The following is a 23981-nucleotide window of genomic DNA, read 5'->3' as shown; positions in this document are numbered from 1 at the left end:
CTAGGGGAAATTACCCTGTGTTTATTGGCAAAGATGGAACTGAGTGGGCCAAACATATGACGAAAAGAAATGTGAAAACCAGGGCGGAGAACTTGATAAAGCATCTTCCAGGGGTAAAAAGACCTGCGAAAGACCTAAAAAGAGAAATTGACATTTGGAAGCTTTTTTTACAGACGAAATACTGAATTCGATAGTCGAAAATACAAACAGACATATTGCCATGCTTAGAGGCAATTACCAACGTGAAAGAGATGCAAAAGACACGGACATATTAGAAATACAAGCACTGATTGAATTGCTTTATTTATCTGGGGTATTGAAATCTAATCGACTTAACATTGAGGAAATATGGACACAGAATGGTACTGGCGTCGAGCTTTTTCGACTAACGATGTCCCAATGTCGATTTCGATTTCTGTTGGATCATTTACGTTTTGATGATTTGGTAACTAGAGACGAACGAAAACAGACTGACAAGCTAGCCGCCATTCGGACAGTGTTTGATACAGTTGTTGGTAACGTTGAATCAGCCTATACACCTTTTGAATGCCTAACAATAGACAAGATTAAGCTAGAAGCATTTCGGGGGCGTTGCAACTTTAGGCAGTATATACCTAGCAAACCCAATAAATATGGGCTAAAAATATTTGCTATGGTAGACGCCAAGACTTTCTACACCTGCAACATGGAGGTTTACGTAGGAAAGCAGCCTGAAAGTCCATTCCAAGCGAGTAATTCTTCCACTGCAGTGGTGCAGAGATTGTGCCAATCAATAAAAGGAACCTGTCGTAATATTACAGTTGACAACTGGTTTACCAGTATGGAGCTACTCAATTCCCTTCAGTCCGATTTCAAGCTAACTTTATTAGGTACAGTTAGAAAAAACAAAAGGGAATTGCCACCTGAATTTTCGAATCCTTTGGGTCGTCCACTTTTATCGTCCATGTTCGCCTTTCGTCATAACTGTACTTTAGTATCATATACACCAAAAAAAGAAAAAAAACGTGCTGGTTTTATCAAGTATGCATTTTGACGATAAAATAGATGCTTCTACTGGAAAACCAGATATGATATTGGACTACAACTCATCTAAAGGAGGTGTTGACTGTGTGGACAAGCTATGTGCGTCTTATAACTGTGCATGGCCCATGGTTGTGTTCTATTCGTTACTCAATGTAATGTGTCGGGAATAAACTCTTTTGTTGTTCATTCAATGAATAATAATGAAAGTATACGACGAAGAAAGTTTTTGCGATCTTTGTCATTTCAATTAGTGGAGGGCTATATTCGCCGTCGAATGACGCAAACTATTCCTAAGGCTACGCAGTTGAGAATAAAAGAACTTTTCGGACTGGAAACACCTACACCTGAGCAGGACAACGTGGACGTTGCTCATATGCGATAGAAAAAAAATAGACCTTCTCGTTTTTTTTGTGTTGAATGCCACAAATGTGTTTGTTTAGAGCAGTCACTTGTTATTTGTCATGAATGCCGCTCAGAATGAAACACATTTTTATTTTTAATTTCTAGAAAGTTTTTATGTGTTGTTAAATGTTTATCAATGTATTCGATGAACAAAATCTTAAAATAAATAAAAATTAACTTTGATATGCACATTTGAAGGCTGCGGACTCTGAGTCCGCATGCGAGCGTCCTTTCCAAAATACTTAGCGCGAGCTCCGGAAGGTTAAGTGTGTCTAAATGTTACTTATAATTTTAATAATATCAAATGTGTTCCCACTATGGTAAACTTCTGGGCTTAACTGACAATTAGCACTGATGATGGGTCATACGCCGAAAGCGCTCTGCTAAGCTTTTAAAATAAAATTGCTCTGAATACATCTGGTTTGATTGATTTGTATTGTCCTTCGAGCAACACAGCCACTTCTATATTAAATATAGCTGAAGCTATTGAGTTGTCGAGATGCGGAAGAAATTTGGACACTCAACCTTGAATTTCAGCCGTAAAGAGGAAGTTAAATTTGAAGATAACAACTTCTCATCGTGTTCCTGCTCATTTAGTGATGAGGATGATATGTCATTATCTTCATTAGCCAACAATGATTAGTCTTTTTTAATTTGTTTTGTCAATCAAGATCAGTCAGAAAAAGCAATTTTCTGTGAAAGAAAAAAAACCTGGGATAGAAGAAGATCTTAGAACATTGAAAGGCTAGAATGCCTAGAATTAGCATCGCCGTGGGCAGTTTTTCAATGTTCTAAGAAGATGATAATTCAGATTAGTGAATTTTCAATATGTTTATTTTGAGAAATTTCATTTTACTTTTATATTAAATATTTATTTATCGATTAAATATTTATTTAATGTTAAAAAGAGTAGAGCGAGATATATTTCACAAATATTCAATTTTTAATATTTTGGTGCTACTATAGGTTCGGCCATGAAAATATTTAAGGCGGGTGAAATTGACATTAAAATTTTTGGCGCAATAAAGTTGTTTTTATTTTTTATATTTTTTACACAAAAGTGCGTTTTTTAATATTAAATAGACCTTTTACCTGAATATTTATTAGTGTATTTGTAAGCAAACGTTGTAATATAGGTATGTAATTTTTTCCTAATGCTTTGAGCATGTGTGTTTTTTTTATTTTGGATAATGATTTATTCCATTCACATGTCAAGACAAAAAATGGTTTTAAAAAATATTTCTTGAAAATAATTAATTCGGGAATTAATTATTAAGTATTAGAACAAGAGATGTAGGAGCATAATATCATTTACATTTTTATAATGATTATAAATTACTGAATAATATAAATTAATTCCCATATACCTAATTGAAGAAAAGTTTAATTTTCCTTACATCCGTAGGTATGCATATATTTTTTACACTATAGGCCATTATAGCATGTAAGTTATAATATTCCTTACTTGCAATAATGGCATTAATTGTATTTACAGAATGTATGATACCGAAGTAATATGTCAATACGAAAATACTGATTGTGCGACGCATCAATTATATAATTTATTATTTGCCGTATTAAAGTAAATGTAAATAATAAGTTTATGCATAAAAGTATATATTTGGAACTCACTTGATACAAATACAGAAGTATTAATTATTAATCTATGGATATATTCTACCATACGAACATGTAAACTTGACAGTTCTAAAATTCGAAATGGCGGATGTAAGCACGGAAGTGGAAGCCATTTTGAAAAACTTTGTCATTGCCACTTACTCTTGTAAACAAGATAGTAAGTATTAACCGTATTAATAAGGTTAAATTCCAAAGTTTTGGCTGTAAACGACCCTCATATTTTATTTTATTATTATAACAATGTATCACAACAATTAAAAACATTGATAACATTTCCCTAGATCACCATTTTCGGATATGCCTCCGTCTTTGTTTTACACATTCTTATCGGCAACGGTCCGTCTTTTTCTAACACATCATAAGGAACGCGGGAATTTTTTTTTAACCAGTTCCCTCTCCATATGACGCGTTAACGATTCACCATCCTTGTCTCTCACGCGACATTCACCGCTAGTTGTTTCTTCGTTTTATTAATATTCCCACGCGCAATGCGCACTAGAATATGCGCATGGTGCCGTTCACTTCTACGACCGAAGCAACCGAGAAACCTAAATGATTTATTTGCCATTTACGTAATCTAAAAATTATTGGCAAAATATGACTTTTCAATGTAAAATAAGAATATTTTAATTAAAATTCACAATATACTTTTGTATTGAAAATAAGTAAATAATATAAAAATTTTAGGTTATATTGGAATGACGTAACGAACATTAGGTCAACCATGACTCGGTTACGATCGGAAAGGTCGACGCGTCGAATTCGTCGCGAGAACGTAATAACCCAAGCGTGGGGCGTGTGTCGTGCTGGACTTATTAATTAAAAGTGTCTTAGAAGGATTAAACCCCCAGAATTTAAGGTAAAGGGTAGTTTTTTTACTTTTTTGATGTTTATGGCTGTCGTTTACTTCAAAAAGATTTGCCAAAAACGTCAAACTAACCTGTAAATTGACAATATTGACTTGACGTGACGTTCGTTGACATTTGCCTAAATTTTTGTCATCTATCAATTTTCTATTCAAAATTTGATTAATTTTTTTATTAATAACATACAATTTCCTTCAGATCCCCTAAGAGTGTGAAACTAAAATGTTAAAAACCAGCCCCGAATGGAGGTTTTGCGTCGCGGACGCCAGCCATTTTTGTTGCATCAACCAAATCCAATATGGCTATTTTAATTTTACGCTCCCAGTGTTCAATAAGTTCATTTTAATAAAACAGATCATTTTTTATTTATTTCTTACGAAAATCGATTATTTATTTAAGTACTTTTTAATGTTTATCCTAGAACGCGTTTTAAATGTGAATCATTTTTACCTGTTTACAGATAAAGAACCAAAATGTCCTCTCCACAGTATGAAATACAGGAAGCAGGTCAGTTGAAATCATGTAACTATTGGTGGTAATACAGGGGGTTACAAAAGTTGGAAAATTTATTCATTGTTTGATTCATTGTTCATTGTGCTAAGATTAGTATTTATTTAAAGCACTACAGACAGTGGTACTTAAATAACTGATTATATCAATATACTAGATGGTATTACATTATTGGTACATTTAAAATGTTAACAAAAATACATTCTATTGCCTTTCAAGTTTTCAAAAGAATCTGTCATGTTCACAAAATTAATGACAGTTGTCATTTCAAAATAAAAAATAATTACCTGAAATTATGGGAAGAGGCTTAAAATGGGTGTAAAGGGCAAGATTTAAAGTATTAGCTTATAAAGAATCAAGAAGAGATAAAAAAGTATAACCATTTGCCTCTGAAAATTAAAAATATAGAAAGTAATAGTCACTACCTACTGACAGGCATTCAAACTCCCTTGAGGAGTTTTATAGTGATAGGATGTGATTCATCATTCACCTTTTCCTAATGTCAGTAATGTAAAATCCATTTACTTCCATTTATGTTAAACTACTTTTTATATATATAACTTTTACTTGAGTTCTTATATAACCTTATTATTATTTTATTCTTTCGTTAAATTCGGTCTAGTTTTGTTAAAAACCCTCTAGTTTTACTCTACATTATTGTCATTTCATTGTTTATAATGTATTATTTATGTTCAAAAAAAAATGTCTTGGCCTTATAAATAAGGCGTTGAGCCCTTTTTTATAAGCATTTTTGAATTTGAAAATTCTAATGTAACCCAATCAAACTCTAAAAGCATCTGAAAGCAAATTTTTGAGGATTGGTATTATTGTAAAAAAATGTACTCATTATCATAAAATGACATTCTAATTCTAGGAACATTTCTTTATATCTTAGTGTCAAATTTAGATTCTATTTTTCAATAATTTTAAGTGGGATTTTCAGAAAAGTTCAGTTCTCTTCAGTTTCACTCTGCCACTGGAACATTCTTTCTTTGCCCATAATTTTAGCTGCAGTTTTCAAAAAAGTTCCTGAACTATGCATTTACCTTAAGTCTGTATGTGCTATTTATGGGATGAGGTGAGGACAGTTTTCATAATTCACATTTTTTGATGTATACATCTAAGCTCTCATTCACAAACATTAAGATCAATAAAAATACCCATAGTAGGTACACACTCATTTGTGTGTATATTTATCTATGTAGCAATCTAATACTTCTGAAGTAAGTACTCAAGTCTGTTTCATAGAAAAAAAGAGTTTGATTAAAATTTTATACCGTAATATTTTATATTTAGAATAAACCAGATTACTTTTATTCATACTTTAGAAATTCAAAACTATTAACTTCAGTATGTCCAAGAAAATATTGTAAACTATAAACCCATCAATATACTTGAATATAATTATAATACAAGGAATAAAAAAATCTATTAATAATACCTCAGAATAGATAAAGGATGAGGGTGCTAAACATGCAATTTATATTTCCTCCTCTAATTCTGAAAAGGTTTTTTTTTATCAGACCATTTTTAAAAGATACGTATAATGTTGATTCATTATCATCTTTTAATGGCATTTTATTAATAATAAAACTTTAAAATAAAAGTTTGTGCTAATATAAATTATAGATTATCAGATTGCCTTATCTATGAGTCTGCTTTCATCTGAATCTATTGTTTTTTATGACCTTCAAAAATTCCTATTTTGTTCCTAATAATTGGTTTTTGTATTGTATAACTTTTTATGGCAAAGTAAACTATTTGATTATGTATTTTCTGAGATGCAATTTTTTTATTTTAAAAATTGTGATAAGCATGGAGATTTTCATTGAAAAAAGTTCTACCTTGACAAATTACAAAACTCCCTTGCAATTAAAAACAAATTTAGGGACAATATCCCAACCCAATATAATTCATCTATACATCATTCCAACTTTTCTTATATTTTTATTTGAAATATTAAATATATATGGCAACTGAAAGAGGAGGCAAATTATACCCAAAGTAATCTGCAAATAAGTTATGAAACTAAATCTATAGAAGAAGAAAGAATTAAAATGGTCTGGCATGCTGAGACTGCTACTGGTTGGTTTCTTTTAAACCTTTTAAATGTTAACTTGAATAAAACTGAGACTATGATGTTCTCTTTAAAAAAAAAACTAACATCCCAGAAATCCCTGAAACAGTTCTTGGGAGTAATTCTAGATGCACCTTTGAAAGCCTTGTTGACATCATATCTATTTATTTATTTATTTAATAGACCGGATCAACCCCATTACAAAAAAAAATTTACAAAGTTCAATAGTTACACCTAACCATAACTTAAAATAGCTAAAATACAAATATGTTTTAACAGGCAAACCAACATAAAATCAACAGAAGAGTTTACACAATCTCTCTAATTTGATTCCTAAAACTAGACAAGCCAATTTTCTTCCCGTGCATCATCATAAACATGATCGTTCGGTATTTCCAAATTTAATTTAAATAAACAAAATCTTAAAAACTGAATCCTTTCAAGGGCCAGACAGCTGTTCATGTAATAGGGGGACCATATCATTGAGCCATACTCCAATAAAGAAATCACCAAAGACATGTACACTCTCTTACAGGTCTCGACCGATAGCTCTCTAAAGTTACGCAGAACAAAACCCAGAACCCTGGAGGACCTAACCACTATATTATTTATGTGTATATTAAAATTTAAATGATCGTCAAAATAAATGCCAAGATCCTTGATTGTATCAGGATACTGAAATACTTTCAGGTCATCTGCAAACAATAAAAAGGCACTATTTTCAAAACATGTAGCTATATCATTAATGAAAATGTTAAAGAGCAATAGTTAGCAGTGTCCACCCTGAGGTACACCAGAACATACATTGATATTGGATCACACCCAATCTAACCTGCTGAGTCCGGCCTGACAAGAAGCTTGTAAACCAGGCAACTATATGATTGGAGAAACCAAACACTCTAAGTTTCTCCTGCAAGATTCTGTGATCGACTCTATCAAAAGCCTTGGAGAAGTCTGTATAAATCACATCCATCTGACATCCCCTCTCCAAGGCATCTGATAGATCAACAAGTTAGTGATCGTAGATCTGCCCGAACTAAACCCATGCTGCTGATTGAGCAACAGCTCCTTGCAATAGAAATAAATTTGGTCGTAGATAAGACTGTCCAACAGTTTTGGAATGGCCGACTGGATGCAAACGCCCCTATAGTTGCCTATTTGGTCATTATCATCTGATTTAAATATTGGTACCAGAAAACTATGCTTCCATAATGACGGAAAGAGTGCTGAGCCAAGGGATTTCTGAAAAAGGAAGAATAGAGGGCGAGAAACAGTACAGAAACATTTTTGTAAAAAATAGTTTGGTATCCCATCAGGACCTGAACTAACTTTGGCCTTTAATTTTAAAATTTTATCAAAAATCAAACCAACAGACAGTTGGGGATTAGGAATTGTCATATTTTCTCCCACCTGTTGACCCATATAATAATTGTTATTTTTATTTATATTAGTATTGTAGACAGTTGAAAAAACTGGGCAAAACCCTCCGCTATCTGTTCACAACCAGAAAATTCATTATCACCATAAATACATTGAATTTGGAATTTTATTTACTGCCTTCCTACTGTTGAGGCGATACTAAAAGCTTTTAGGGTCAGTACGCAGTAATTGGTCTAAATTTGAAATATAATCACGGTAGCAAATATTCGTTAAAGTTTTGCACCTCGCCCTGAGATTAGAAAAAGTGACATAAACAGATTGATCACGAGTACTGATGTAATTCTTGTGAGCAATCTTCTTCTGTGTAACTAGATATTTAAGTTCACCCGAGAACCACTTGGGAAAATCAGATGTCTTATATCTTTTGAGAGGAACAAAAAGGGCTATTGCCATGTTTAAAATGTGATAGAATTGAGAGACAGCTATGTTAATATCAGTCGTGTTCAGTATTGTAGTCCAGTCAATTCCAGACAAGTAATTATTAATGCCATCATAATCTGCAAGCTTAAAATCATAATAAAATTCTACATACTCTACATTTGGCTTGAATTCACCACACAAATCTAATTAAAAGTTGTACGCTTTGTGGTTTTGAGATTTATCAAAAAGGTAGTCGATCGGGCTTCTGTTACCACAAGATTACTTTTATTAGTGAAGATCAGATTCAAATAAATCAATATATCATTAGGTATTGTTATTTTTTGAAAAAAATTCAAATAAGCATAAAACTGACCTAGAGTTAAACCCTGGTAGAGTTAAACCCAAAACAACTATGCTGAGCAACATACATTGTTCATAATACTTCAAAAATTGTTGACATTGAAATATTAAAAATTGCATATTATGAACTTTGCCATTCTGTATGTATGTATGGGCTACTGGCTTGGGGACATTCGTCATATGCTCCTCGTGTCTTTGATTGCAGGGAAGAGCAACCAGGATAATAGCTGGAATTAAATTCCGTAACGATGCTAAGCCTTTCTTCAAAAATCTACAGATTTTGACACACACCAGCACAATACATTCTTGTGGCTCTCCTGTATCTTCGAAAGAACCTTTTAATAGTATAACCTTAGTTCAAGAGGCCAATGATCAGAATACTTGTCAAGGCCTTAATATACAGGTCATTTTTTTCAATTAAAAATCTCCTCCAATGTAACATGGCGTTATGCTCCTACTTTTTTTAACAGTTGCCACATAATATTAGAAATATTCCTCTATTAATTCTTTTAAGCATAAAATACAACAATTTCTTATAGAAGAATGCTTCTCAATTGAGGAATTCATGAGCTATCAGGTCGCAGATCTGGATGTTTAATGTATATATTTTGTATCTAAATGAACTATTTTAATATTGTGTTCTCTTTTCTTTATATATGACAAGATTATAACTATATAAGTTTTATATGAACTACCATCCTTTTACAGCTGGAGAAATCAATAATAACAGGTGGCACACCAACATGAGAGGAAAATCTTTATTTTCTGCCCTTAATCATTAATGTAATTAAATCTTAATTTTTGAAAGAATCCTGGCACTAATCACTTTTCAATAATTGCTCCTATAAATCAAAAGACAACAACACAAAGTCTCAACCTCAATTCACGACCTCAACCTCACGACTTCTTTCAATTGCTCCTATGACAAAAATCAATTTTTTGTAAAGGCCATTTTGTAAAAATAAACGTAAGGACTATTAGGTATTGGAAAGTGCCCCACTTTATTCCAGAAAAGGTACCATTTACTATTTTCCCATTTCATTTTCAGTCTTATCATACATTCAATTTGTGTGATAGTTAGTTTGACTAAAAAACTCTTAAACCTACTAAAGTATGCACATCATAAAACAACTTTGTAACACTCTTGTATAACTACTTGCTTTACTAATGTTACTATTAGCGAAATAACTTTTTACTAATTGCAGAGGTGGAACATGCACGCTTTGATACTAGCAGTGCCGAAGAAAACGAATCCATCTCAGATGGAGATCAAATTGTCGAGCAACAAATTATGTACCAGTATGATCCCTCTGCATTTGAAACTGAACAGTATGAGTACGTGCATAGGACAGTGAAAAGACGCGGGCATTTACCAAAAGACGCGGTAAAAATTTTGAAAAATTGGCTCTACGAGCATAGATTTAACGCGTATCCCACTGAAATTGAAAAGCATGTGCTTTCACAAGAAACCGGATTGACGGTTTTGCAAATCAGTAATTGGTTTATTAATGCAAGGAGGAGGTATTTGCCCGATATGATGAGAAGAGAGGGCTATGATTCCATGCAGTACACTATCACTAGGAGGAGAAAAGCTTCTTCAAGAGAAGATGATGAGGGAGAGGTAAAATGTGCTTTCAGACATTTTTAACACATCATAATCATAGTTTTTGATTCGGTGATTTAATATTTTGGAAATTTTAGGTCGTTTACCAAAAAGTCAATAAAATAATGAGAATTCAAAGAGTGAACGAAGATGGAGTCGAAGAGGGTCAAGTGGAGTTTGACGGAGCCGCTGGCGAATACATTATTGGCGAAAACGGGATCATTACTCCAAAGAAATTCAATCCATGGAACGCGGACATTCACTATGGATTAACAGTCAATCCAGCTGATAGAGGGTATGAAAGAATCACCAATTTAAAAACATAAATTATTTACATAAATTATAGATCTACGAGTATTGTTGAAACTCCTCAACCAAAAGTCCAAGTCACTCCAAAAACTCCCTCTCTAACGTCCAATTTGGTTATGGTCAAAACTGCCTCCGGGAAAAATGTTATTTTGAAAGTTGTTCCACAAGGGAGCGGAAATGTAAGTGATAAATCCAATTTAATCGAGCTATTTCATTAATTGTTGCTTTATTTATGTTCAGATACCAAAAGCGGTCATTCTGAAGCCAACTAAGATTATTAAGACGCCCTCTAAGCCTCAAATTGTGCAAACGCCCACGCAAACTGTCAAAGTTGTTACTGGCGGATCTGCGGTAAGAAACCCATTAAATACTGAATATAAAACTTAAAAATGTGAAAGCCGTTATGGCATTTTATAAGTAGAAATATGAACTAGATTAAGATTAGACAACTGGGTAACTTGGAATGCCTCAAATAAAATTGTTAATTTAAAAAATGGAATGGTAGACTCACTTAGATGACCCTCAGTTAACTGGAAGAAGTTTCAGAGTACTTTTAAAATTATTCCAAGCATTTTAAATAACCCTATTTCATAGAAGAGAATTCAGGGTCCTTTCAATTCAATCAAAAAGTTGGGGGTCATGACTTATGATGTGGTTTAGATTTGTACTCACTTAAACCCATAAAATGCTTTAAAGTTAAAATAAATAAAGTTTACTCAAATCTCAATAAATATATATTGTACATATCTTATAATAAAAATATATTATGCAAAGAAGAGGTACAATTAAAACAAATACATCGATAAAATACTTAATTAAATCATTGTGTAAGGTTATAACACATTCATAATTTGCTCCCTATAGAAGTAAGCAATACTCAAATAAATGCTGGAGAATAGTTGAAAGAGAAAAAATCACCCAAATAAAAATATGTTTATTATGTTTATTCTACTAAACAAGAAACATTACATCCAATTATAAGTCTTATGTGAGGCGGTTAGATGCAAAGGGGTGTAAGTACACATTTATGCATTTTGAGAAAAACTTGTTCAAAGTTTAAGCTCTGTAAAAAAATCACGGCGATTTAAATAGAATCAACCTATTTTTTTTTTAACTTTCTAATGTATGTAAAGATTATTTGCATATATTTTAATGCATTTAAGTTGGTAATTTGATGAATACAGGGCTTAAAGTAAAGGTGTGTATCACTTACATCCCTTTGCATCTAAGAGTGGAATTTTATTTTTATTTAACACTTTATTTTTGAATATTACTTACATTATAATCTGATTTATTTCTTTACCTATAATTGCTAAAATGAATGCAAGCCATTTTGTAAAGGGGGATTGTAAATTATTATAAAATAGTAAAATAACAGACTGATGAAATCGAAAGTTTATTGACAAAAAGTCAATGAATACAAAAGTTACAAAACTAAATATTTTAAAAAGTTTTAATGTAGACCACAACACTCGCTCCTTCTATTCATCATCGGATTCCCATTCAGCTGAAACATTTCCAGAATTTTCTGCAACTGTGTATCTTTCGCTAGTGGTGGCCTCGCTTCTTTCTTCTCCATTTTCGTTTGTTGCTGAGGTTACAGTTTTTTTCGCGTTCTCGTATTTTGCGGTTTTTATAGATGGTGGCTCAGGATGCAACAACTTAAGCTTAAATTGGATATTTGCACGACCCTTTTTCTGTTTTCTAAGGTCAAAATACTCAAAATCCATGTTCTCATTCAAACTGTTTTTGTATTGAAGTATGTGGGGTTTATCTTTTTCCAGTCGGAACCACTGAATACTACGTATTCCTGGAATACTGTCTTTTATCCCTTTTTTCATTTCTTCAACTGACACAAAATCTTCATTTCTCATTCGTACAACAGAGAACTTTCAACTTGCTTGAGCTACTACTTTGTTCCAATCATCGGGGACAAAAATATATTGTTTTTTTTTTTGACTTTTCGATTAGTCCAAAATCTTGGTTGCACTCCATATAGGAGTGACCAATAATGAAGATTCAATAAAAGAGTGAAGTCAAATAAATTGTTTAGGGATCATTTTAGATAACAATTTAAAGTGGAATCAACATATTACTTATACCAACAAAAAAAGAAAACAATTGGGCCAAGGACTGTTCTCTGAGGCACATCCATTTAGTTTTACAATTTGTTTTCTTTGGTTACAAATGCTAAAGATTTAATAATTACAGTTGTACCTATAAATTTATTAAAAAATTAAAATAAATTTCTGAATAGAAGGAGATAAATTATGAAGAGGTACTTCTTGAAAAGGTACTCTTGTTTATTTCATGTAACTTTATCAGTTTTTAAGTTATTTGCATTTTAAACATTCAGCGTAAAAAATCCTAAGCCACCGTTATTATATTGGCTTAATAGGAATTTATTCTCAGTTAATTTATCTATCAGTAACAATATTAAAAGAAAACTTCAAAGTAAATGCTCAAAATGCCCGCCTTCCACTTCAATACACTTTGTAAGGCGTCTCCTTAAAGATCTTTGAATATTAAATAAAATTTGTCGATTATTTTTGATAATATTAGCAGTTTCTTGAATTTCCTGTCGTAATTTTTCGATGGAATTACTAATTGTATCTTTGTAAACCATGTCCTTCATGTGTGACCATATTGAGAAGTCTAGAGGGTTTAAGTCTGGACTTCTAGGTGGCCAAACAAATTCACTGCCACGCCCAATCCACCTGTGAGGAAACTGTTCATTCAGATGTGGCGCCCCGTCTTGCATAAACCACATGTTCCGCCTTATGGCTAGTGGTACATCTTCTAGTAGTGGGTTTAACTGTTGTTGAAGGAAGTTTAAATAGAGGGGCCCGTTCAGATTAGGAGGAAGGACCAATAAAAAAACCAGATATCACACTACACCAAATATTTATCTTGAATTCATGCTGAAAATGTCGTTCCTTTAGAGCATGTGGATTTTCGGAGTCCCACAAATGATTGTTTTTCCAATTAAAAACACCTCGTCTAGTAAACGTCACCTCTCATCGGTGAAAAGAAGGTCATTAAGAAATTCCTGGTTTTCGGATTGTTTATCTAGCATAAATTGAGCAAACCGTAGGCGAACTGGTAAATCTTGAGGTAGCAAATTTTGGACAGGGTTATAGTGATATGGACGAAGATTCTCTTTCTTTAAAATTCTACAGATAGACTGAGATCTGGATTTTCCGAAATACGAGCTAAAACCTCTCCTTCATCATCGACGTTGATATTTTTTGGAGCACCATTTAAGGTTTTAGGAGGAAAACACCCTGTTTCGCCTAGGCGGGTATAAATACGTCTGAACAGTTTGTGATTGGGTTGTCTTCGATTTGGGTATAATTCTAAATACCTTCTGGCTGCACCAAGTCCACTATAATTTGACTGAGCAAAAACGCAAATCATTTCACTGATGCAATATTCATTATGACGTGGCATTTTCTTATTTTAGAATTTTTACTACAAATAATACACTTTTACTTAGTTCTCTAGTCTAGATTTTCTAGTCGTTTTAGCCATAACTGATTAGGCAAAAAAGATATGTTGTAATTTACCTGGGTGTAACTAACGCCCTGTATAAATAATGCTAAATTCACCATAAAATTCGTAATTTTCATGTCAAAACACATAAAGTCGTTAATTTTCAAGACTATACAACTTAAAATCAGAAAATTGTTAAGAAATTTCAAATTAAAATTCCAACTTTAAATACCCTGTATCTCGTAACCCTGCAACAAGACATGTTAAGCTCAACCGCCATATTTTGGTATGTAGTATCTCCAGTTCAGAGATTGCCCATTCTTCGTATAATAATTCTAATCATCACCCTGTATAATCATTCTAAGTACTCTGCTTAGAACATTGAAAGACAATAGACAGCCTTTGAATGTTCTAAGGTACTGTATCATTCATTACACTGATTATGAGAATGAATATGTTAGTATCAATATCCAAATTTGTTTGCAGGGAACTCCAAAAACCATAATCCTAAAACCCACAAAACTAATTAAAAAGGCCGTGGTGCCGCGTCAAGTGGTTAAGCAACAAGTACAAATGGTCGAAGAAGAAATCGGGATCGACGAGAGCGAGTTCGCCTGTCAGAACCTTAAAACCGAAATGTTCGTGGAAGACGGCGTGGCGGAAGAGCCCGAACAAATGCAGGAAATGTTAGAGGAGGAAGTTATACAGCAGCAGGAAGATGTTGAACATGAATATGCGGAACACGAGGTCGATCCAGAAGGTAAGTTTTAAAACTATAAACGAGTTTCTGTAAACTGCGGTGGGATCAAAAATATTGACAGATAATTGTAGACCAACAGCGGAAGTCTCTAATCTCGATAGACGTAGAAATAGACAAGAAAAAATATAGAAAGAAAATTTCTTGCAGTCTTAGACATTCTTATACTACCCGATCTGCAAACATTTTTATGGCTAATGGGATTTTTCATAGCTAACAATGTGAATTTCGGAAATGTCATTCGACATTATCGATCTTTTAAGTTAAGCACTATGCTTTGTTATTGTTTCTGTTCTCATCCGATGTCCACGTTTTACGAAGGGAAAAGATTTTATTATAAAGGTTATCAAGAGGTTATCAAAGGGCGAATTTCATGACGGATCCCTTTCATTTTATCTTATCCCTTTCTCAGTGTGTGTTTATTATAGCTTAATATCTTTTCTTTTTTTTTTAATTGAAATATATTTACTATTAAATTTATGTTTTAATATTAGTATTAAAATATAAATGTAATATATTGTTATTAATTTCTTAGATTTTGCCTTAAACATGGAAGAGGAAGAACAAGCAAAACATAAAAAATCCCATAAAATTCGGTCACATCACAGCAATTATATACAACATTCCAATTAATATTTTTAAATGACAAGTACATATTGTCAAAATCAGCTTTTCTAAATTCAATTTATCAATTTTACTTGTTTGCATTCTTCCTTTTTATAATTAAGGCTGACTACAACTGACAGCACAGGATGGTACTTATCAACAGGCAACAATGGGGCATCATAATTCTCTACACTAGAGCCCTGAAAATGGGTAACATTATGCACAGTGTTGATTTGGTTAACTTTGTAAAAGCTAAAAAACTATTAAAATCACAGGTACACTACGAACATTAAATCATGAAGATTAAAATCACTTACAATTTAAAAATTTTACTCAAGACAATGGTAAAATCTAAGGTAAACGTCTACATTACAATTAGGTACGAAATAAACAACTGCAACAAAGACTAAATCATTATGGTCAAGACTAATTCTAATACAGAGTATCAAGATTTTCATAAAAAATGTCACAAATTTCAACATTTAATTTTTGATATAAGGCTAATAATACACCCCCACCCTGTTTTTTACTTGTAAGCTTTCTAAAATTACTCTATCAAAATTAAATTCTTCAATTATAAACTGAATCATTAGGCCAGGTTTCAGTAAAGGCTATATACAGGGTATTTGGCGGAGGGTTAGCCAAACTTGGTAGGCATATAGATAGGCGAAGATATTTTCTTAATAAACTTGTGTTCTAAAAGTCTTGGGTTTTTTTATATCATTGATTTTGTGTTATTTTCAGGATTTTCAAAAAGTTATGCCTTTTGACATCTTTAATTTTTTTCAGCGTATTTTTCACATTTTTTTTACACTTGTATTTAGTCTGTAATGTATCCTGAATCTAAAAAAAATCAATATCAAGTACAAATAATACCGAAATAATTTGTTTTGAGCTCAAAAAGTTAATACAAGTAGCAACAAAAAACTTTAACTTGACGCAAAAAAAAAAACTAAAATCTATCAAGATGTTCAGGTAGTTTTAAAAACATCTCCAGTTAATACTCTTTTCAATGATATACGATGTGTAACACAAAGCCGACTAACTGGCCACAATTCATTTTTTTCACTTTAAACGAAAATAAAGTAAAAAAAAAATATTTTTTTAATTTTATGTATTTATTTCAAAATTACAAATTTTGTTGAAACTGCGCTCCCCTGGCTCTTATACATGCCCTACATCGCCGTCGCATTTCTACTGTCGTAAGGCGAAGTCGCATCTCTTCTCTGACGGTTAGAAAAGCGGCATTGATTCTTTGAATTAAGTGGTCTAGATTGTCAATTTCCACCTCATACACGAGTTCTTTCGCACGTCCCCATACGTAAAAATCGAAAGGAGTTAAATCAGGGGACCGTGGAGGCCATGCGATGGGACTTGCTCTTCCGATCCACGAATTGGGAAAAGTATTGTCCAGAAATTCTCTAACGGCGACCCGATAGTGTGCAGGACACCCGTCATTCTGGAAGACGATTGGTCTTCATTAAATAGGGGTATATCAGCCAATAATTGTGGGAGATCATTTTGTAAAAAATGTAAGTAATTGTCCCCGTTGAGGTTTCTCGGCAAGTAGTGTGTACCGATGAGGTGTCTCCCAATCACACCTGCCCAAACATTAACACTGAATCTTGTTTAGAAAGACTTGGCTCTGGTCAAATGCGGATTTGCGTTTTTGTTTTCCCAATAATGTAAATTATGTTGGTTAAATATCCCCGCACGTGTAAATGTTGATTCATCTGTCCATAAGATGCTTTTTAAAAAGTGTTAATTTTCAACGTCTGCGTGAAGCAAAAAGCGGCGATATTGTACCCGTCGCTCATAGTCGGCTTGTAGAAGACCTAGAATAGAGTATCACGATGGCAGTAAAAATTGCGGAATTAAGTTGTTGATGTAGTATGAAATTACCTTGCACTGGGGTGTAATGGAAAGGATGCCTTCCTTCTGCCTTGACAACTGACCATGCTTTCCATGTAGAAATCCATGGAAATGAGGATTGATCCTCGATTCTTGAAAATTTAGATTGCCTGTTTCCCTTAATCGACGAAAAGTGTTAGCAAAAGTGTTGTGGTGGGGCACACGCCTATTGGGGTATTGCTCCTCATAAATTCTTTGTGCTTCTCGCGTATTACCATTGGCTCTTCCATAAGCAAAGACAATATCGGCGTATTCTTCGGTAGTGTATGCAGCCATTGTGGCGATAATGATACGAAAATAAGGAAAGTCACAAAAACAATATAAAAACTCAATTAACAGCAACAATAACAACAGTATTAACAATAACAACTACAGAAACGATACAATACTAAATTAACGACTTGGGTACGTATAAGAAAGCTAAAAAGTTACACCACGACAAATGTCAAATGACTACAACAATATGTAGCACATACTGTTGTTATCACAACAACAATCCCATAGCATGTTCCACGATCTCCTCATTTGACAATTCAAAGAATCGATGCCGCTTTTCAAACTATCAGAAAAGAGATGCGCCTTCGTCTTACGACAGGGGAAATGCGACGGCGACGTAGGGCATGTATTAGAGCCAGGGAAGCGCAGTTTTAATAAAATTTGTAATTTTGAAATAAATACATAAAATTAAAAAAATATTTTTTTTTACTTTATTTTCCTTTAAAGTCATGCATTGTGGCAAGTTAGTCGGCTTTGTGTTACACATCGTATATCATTCAAGAGTATTAACTGGAGATGTTTTTAAAACTACCTGAACATCTTGATAGATTTCAGTTTTTTTTTGCGTCAAGTTAAAGTTACCTTTCATAACTTTTGTTGCTACTTGTATTAACTTTTTGAGCTCAAAACGAATTATTTATTATTTCGGTATTATTTGTACTTGATATTGATTTTTTTAGATTCAGGATACATTACAGACTAAATACAAATGTAAAAAAATCGTGAAAAATATGCTGAAAAAATTTAAAGATGTCAAAAGGCATAACTTTTTGAAAATCCTGAAAATAACACAAAATCAATGATATAAAAAAACCTGCGACTTTTAGAACACAAGTTTATTAAGAAAATATCTTCTATCTGAGCCTATCTATATGCCCACCAAGTTTGGCTAACCCTCCGCCAAATACCCTGTATAATAATATTACAATTATTGTTTAATATGTTGAAATTTAATTATTTATAGCTTAGTTTTTAAACCTCTACAATTTTGATAAAAAACCTATACCATTATAATAATACTTCTAATAATATATTCAGCAGATGATACATTCATACATTATAACATTACAAAATAACAACTGCTTAACCGCTAAGAATGCCCAATGCACAACCAATGGTTATTTTTAAAATACTGTATGTGCATTTCCTATCTATCCAAATTAATTAATTAAAATAAAAACAATTTTTATGAAAATAATATATAAAAGTGATTCAAAAAATAAAACAGAATTAAAATTAAATTAGGGGAAAGAAAGGGAAAAAACAGGAAGAAAAATAAACAGTACTATGTATATCATACTAACCAAGTGACGTTATCATCTAATATCCAGTCGTGTATTCCACTTTTAATTCTGTTATAGGGTTTATTTCTGAGTTCTACGGGAAGTTGATTATAGATTTTTGCTAAGGTATATGTTAAAGTTTTTTGACATTTAGTTTTTGTGGTCTTTGGGATAGTTACATTCTTATTTAAAGCCTGTCTAGTGTTCTGATTGTGAGATATGAAATGCAAGTAGTGTGGATTCTTACACAGAAGCCTAACCACTGCTTTAAAGTAAATTTGATTTACTTGCAACAATCTAGCTTCTCTAAATAAAATATCTGAGGAATACAATTTTGGTTTGTTAAACATTATTTTCAGAACATATTTTTGGGTAATCATAAGAGGTTTCAGGATGGTCTTACTTGTTCCGCCCCATGCTGTTATGCAATAGTTCATAATTGATTCAACCAGAGCTTGATAAATGGTCATAAGGTCTTCTTTTACATAAATTGTCTTAATTGACGAAATTTATAAATAAGTTTCCGAACTCGAGTGGAAATATACTCAACATGGTGGTGCCACTTTAGATTTTCATCCAAAATAACATCTAAGTATTTAACCTTGATCTGCCTTTTTATTTGCTGGGTGCAAGAACATTCAGTTATGCATGCCACAGTCGTTTTTGTGTAATGGCTTGAATCTACAGAAAAGCATAAAAAGCTTGACTTTTCTGAGTTTAGTGTTAAATAATTTAAACCAAGCCAACTTTTGATTTTTTTCTTGGAAGACTCCGCAACAGTCTTTACATCCTTCCAAGACTTTTTATAACAAAGACATTGTATAATAAATTCCAAAAACCATCTTACTTTCATCATATTTTTGGTCGCAGCAGTAATCTGTACAATGTTCCTAAGCATAACCTACAAATCTTTAAACACTGCTTCAGTTAGACTGCTGTTAATATATTTAATACTCACCGAATGCATTTAGTTTTCATACCCACGTAAACAAGCGTTAAATTTTATGTACTCCATTATTGCTGCGCATTTTTTTCGTTCCTAGGAAAATTGTTACACTGTATGTATTTTAAATAATAAAATCTAGATCAATTGTTCCTTTCAGTCGGGTGGTTGTATAACAGCAGCGTCACGCTAGATACCATTAGCACAGATTTAGTTTTTTTCTATGTTATTGTAAATGTTATGTAGAAAACAACTGTAAACTAATGATTATTATTATTTACAGTTGTTTTTGAAGAAGAGCTGGTCCAAGAAGTACAAGAGGACGAAGTAGAAGAGCTCCCCGACGAAGAAGTAGATCACGGTGACGAAGAGGTCGTTTTAGACGAAGGCACCTTTTTAAGTGAAAACATATTTTGCGAAACTGTACAAGAAGATGAACCCGAAGAAGTTTTCGTAAATGAAGTGACACTCGAAGAAGAAGTGAATGAAGTAACGGTGGAGGAGCATCCCGACGAAGTAACTGTCATAGATGACAATGAAAATTAGTAATTAAGTGTTTTTAAATGGATTAAGGTATCGTTTTGCTAGTAAGCAAACTTAGTCAGAATGTTATATTCTGCTTATTATTGGCCTGTTCAAGGGCCAATGAAGAATTTTTGTTGAGTTTTCTTTATGAGACTTTGAAAAAAAAATAAGAGGATTTTATTTTTACTAATTTAGTTAACGATCATATTTTAAATCGGTCTGTTGGTTTACCATCCGCCCTCGTTAATGTATCTTTATGTCCTCATTATAGGTAAATTCTAGACTTGTAAAGTAGTGGATTGGTAACATACTTTTTAACATTAATATATGCCTAAACAAATAATTTATGTTTGTTTTCAATGACATTAAGTTATGGACAATTGGAAGAAAAACTAATTTATGCACTAAAAAATTAGTTGTCGACAAAATAGACTTTAGTAGCAGGAATTAGCATGGCTTTCTGTTGTTTTTATAACCAGTTATATTATTTAAGCTTATTAGTTAATATAATAAAGTTTGGTAGCAAATTTATTGTTTTATTTGATAATATACAATGATTGTTTATTGTCTAACAGAAGTTCACGGCCATTTCAAGCGATTTGGATTTTTTTTTAATAAAATACGAAAATGCATTAAAGTATATTTTTAAACCATATATTTATTTAATGTCATTTAATTGTCATAAAAATAACATCCGAAAAAAATGGGACACTCATTACTTTCAGGTTTGTATTAGCAGGCTGTTTCAGGAAAAAATAGTTAACTTTGTATAGTCGGCCAGGGATTAAAACAAGTGATACATTGAGACGCTGTCATGGCAGAGTAAATGTCAGTGGTTTCAAGTTTTTTGTGGTTAATATTAATTTCGTAATCAAAGTAAGTAGATATATTTTTTCATTTAGTGTAATTATAAGGGTTTTTTGTCCCATCCACAACCAAATTCTTAGAAAAGTAGGCATATCCCACTAAATAATAAATAAAAAGTTTGAACTTTCAATTTTATTTTTTCTTGACTTGCATTTCATGATACATTTTCATCATGTTACTATTTTGCAAGAAAATTTTATAAATAAATTGTCCCGTCCGCAACCCATACATTAAAAAATATATAAAAAGATCCTATTAATATATATATCGAAAATATTTAATTTTTAATGCAAAACGGGCTGCAAAGTACTTATTTTAAGTAAGTTTTTTTTTGGTTTTGGTGATCTATATGAATATCGCAACCGATTCGCTAAGGGCTGATACTCTACGAAGCCAAAAAAAAAAACATTTTTTGTAAATGAAATTTATTATTATTATTTAATTTTAAGATAATTTTTCTCAGTCAATCTTATCCCAACTTATGAGTCCATATTTTTTTACAGAAAATATGGCACCTAAGACAAATAAAGAAAAATCTATAGGTTTTAGAAGAAAGCTCAAAGAGAATGTTGAGAAGCACATGCGTTTTAAAGAGAAGGATGCCAAAAGAAAAACAGACAGCAGAAGAGATTGATTCAGGAAGGTTTTTTTACGAAAGATATGATAAATGCAAAGAAAAGACAGGAAACATTAAGAAAAAGGGTTGTATCGTCAGAGAAAAAGGGAAGAATTGCAAGTTGAGAAAATCCAATCATCAGATAATATCAGCTCATTTAAAACGCCACAATCGATGGGAAAGGTGTTAAAGAAAATTAAGTCTGTATTGCCGAAGTGTGCTGAGCAAAAATAAGGAGGTTTTAAAGACATTTTTTTATGCCGAATTTCCAAAAGAAACAAGTTTAGTCTGTGCAGAAAAAGTAACACCTTGGAACAAATTGGAAGCCAACTTAAGGAAACTGTTGAACGGTGTTACACCAGGGATATGATAAGTAGACAGGCGCCAGGGAAAAGAGACGTTATCGCTTTAAAAAATGAATCAGGTATCAAAGAAAAAAAGCAAAAGCTGCACATGACTGTTACTGTAAAGGAAGCTTATCAGTTGTTTATACATGAACATCCCGAATTAGATGTCAAACTAACAAAATTTTACGAATATCGACCCAAACATCTTGCTTTGCTAAGTTCCCAAATGCCTCACGACGTTTGCGTTTGCCAGTACCATGCGAACTTTAATTTTTTGGTTGAGGCTATTTGCAAAAATGTACAGGAATTTCCAAAATCTTCCAAGGAATTACTTTCAGCCATATGTTGCGATACAGATAATTTCGACTGTATGAATAATTTATGCCCAAACTGTGATATCGATATTGAATTTGCTTTGGTGCCTTTAAATACCGATTTGGAGACCGAAATAAAATGGAAAAGGTACCAAGTCAATCTTCATAAACCCCAAGTATTAGAAGTATCTGGTACTTTAAAAACTGCAAGAATCTATGGAGAAATTTAAAGTTGTTTGTTTGTCATTGTTTTGTAAAAACCACACAAGAACGCAATTTTGAGAAAGAAAAAAATAATATAAATGAAGGAAAAGTTGTCCTGCAAGTAGACTTCGCAGAAAATTACTCATGTATAAGTCAGGACGAGATACAAAGTGCGCACTAGAGCCACAGACAGGTCACAATATTTATTTACGGCAGTAGCCTGGACTAAAAATACCCATCATTCGTTTGCTATCATCAGTGATGAGTTATCACATGATAAGTTTGCAGTCTGGGCATTTCTAAAAGAAATAGTTCATTGGTTAAGAAATGCCTATAGTACTTTGAGAACTGTATCGATATTTTCTGATGGCTGTGCAGCACAGTTTAAAAATAAGTTTACTCTATCGAATTTATGTCATTTTCATGAAGATTTCGATATATCTGGCCTTTGGAATTTTTTTGCCACTTCTCACGGGAAGGGGGCTGTAGACGGAGTAGGAGGGAAGCTTAAAAGAGTAGCGTGGGAAATGGTGAAAAGTAGAAAACTACTTATTAATAATTCCAAAGACTTTTTAAATGCACTTAATGGTAAAACCAATATAAATCTTATCTACGTGTCAAGCCAAAAGATTCAGGATAACAAAAACATGTTAACCGCTCGATGGGAAAGTGTCCTGCCCATTGCAGGGCTCCAATCATCCCACTTTTTTAGGCCTGTGTTCGAAAAAATATTGGAAATTGGTCAGACCCATCAAAACAATATAAGAAAGATATCTGTAACAAAACATTAAAATCATTAATTATTTATTGTTGAACTAATTCGTCGTTATCATTCCCTTTAATTTAGTTGTATTACATAGTATATTGTTATTTATACTAAAATAAATTATAAAAAAATATACTAAAGTTAATAAGGTTTTTTGTCCGGTCCACAACCAATAAATATCGTTTTTTAGTTACGAAGAAGAAGAAAAATTCTTTCTTAATCATTTAATGTGATTTACTAGTATTTTGTTGAAAATTAAAAACGATATCTTTTTTCTTAAAACAACCATTTCAGAAATGTTGGTTGTTTTTTTATGTAACATAAATGATACGGAATTTTCCGGTCCCGTCCACAACCGTCGTTTATTGCTATTATCTCTACTATAAAAACATCTTGCTTGCATTTATATTTTTTAAAATATTGTCTAATTAATAAAGAATATATTTGCTAATTTTGGTGAAGAAATATTACCTAAAAAATTGGCAA

The 23981-nt window shown here is 32.4% G+C and overlaps 2 protein-coding genes across 4 annotated transcripts; both read left to right on the top strand.

Moving 5' to 3' along the window:
- Positions 1-220: 220 nt before the first annotated feature.
- LOC126744167 (piggyBac transposable element-derived protein 4-like) lies at positions 221-1033 on the top strand. Its single transcript, XM_050451526.1, has one exon. The coding sequence runs from the start codon at positions 221-223 to the stop codon at positions 1031-1033; it is 813 nt and encodes a 270-aa protein (XP_050307483.1).
- Positions 1034-3771: 2738 nt separating this feature from the next.
- On the top strand, positions 3772-20908 carry LOC126743918 (iroquois-class homeodomain protein IRX-5-like). 3 transcript variants are annotated; one of them, XM_050451195.1, is made up of 8 exons: positions 3772-3922; positions 4390-4436; positions 9882-10297; positions 10378-10574; positions 10626-10767; positions 10829-10939; positions 14567-14840; positions 20140-20908. In XM_050451195.1, exons 2-8 carry the CDS (start codon positions 4403-4405, stop codon positions 20400-20402), a joined length of 1437 nt encoding a protein of 478 aa, XP_050307152.1. In that variant the 5' UTR covers positions 3772-3922; positions 4390-4402; the 3' UTR covers positions 20403-20908. The 3 variants fall into 3 exon arrangements, with proteins under 3 accessions (XP_050307152.1, XP_050307153.1, XP_050307154.1); XM_050451196.1 differs by lacking the exon at positions 3772-3922 and having other exon boundaries at positions 4076-4436; XM_050451197.1 differs by lacking the exons at positions 3772-3922; positions 4390-4436 and adding an exon at positions 5414-5517.
- Positions 20909-23981: the final 3073 nt, after the last annotated feature.

The sequence above is a fragment of the Anthonomus grandis genome, chromosome 13 (assembly GCF_022605725.1).
Source record: "Anthonomus grandis grandis chromosome 13, icAntGran1.3, whole genome shotgun sequence".
Taxonomy (NCBI): Eukaryota; Metazoa; Arthropoda; class Insecta; order Coleoptera; family Curculionidae; genus Anthonomus; species Anthonomus grandis.
The sequence above is the reverse complement of the archived record's forward strand: the minus strand, read 5'-3'. Positions and strand labels throughout refer to the sequence as shown.

What these genes read in the sequence shown, in the direction of transcription:
- LOC126744167 (XM_050451526.1), top strand. Translation starts at nt 221, where the DNA reads ATGCTTAGAGGCAATTACCAACGTGAAAGAGATGCAAAAGACACGGAC.
- LOC126743918 (XM_050451195.1), top strand. Translation starts at nt 4,403, where the DNA reads ATGTCCTCTCCACAGTATGAAATACAGGAAGCAG. An exon ending in GTATGAAATACAGGAAGCAG is followed by an intron (nt 4,437 to 9,881) that starts GTCAGTTGAAAT and finishes TACTAATTGCAG; the next exon opens with AGGTGGAACATGCACGCTTT. An exon ending in GAGAAGATGATGAGGGAGAG is followed by an intron (nt 10,298 to 10,377) that starts GTAAAATGTGCT and finishes TGGAAATTTTAG; the next exon opens with GTCGTTTACCAAAAAGTCAA.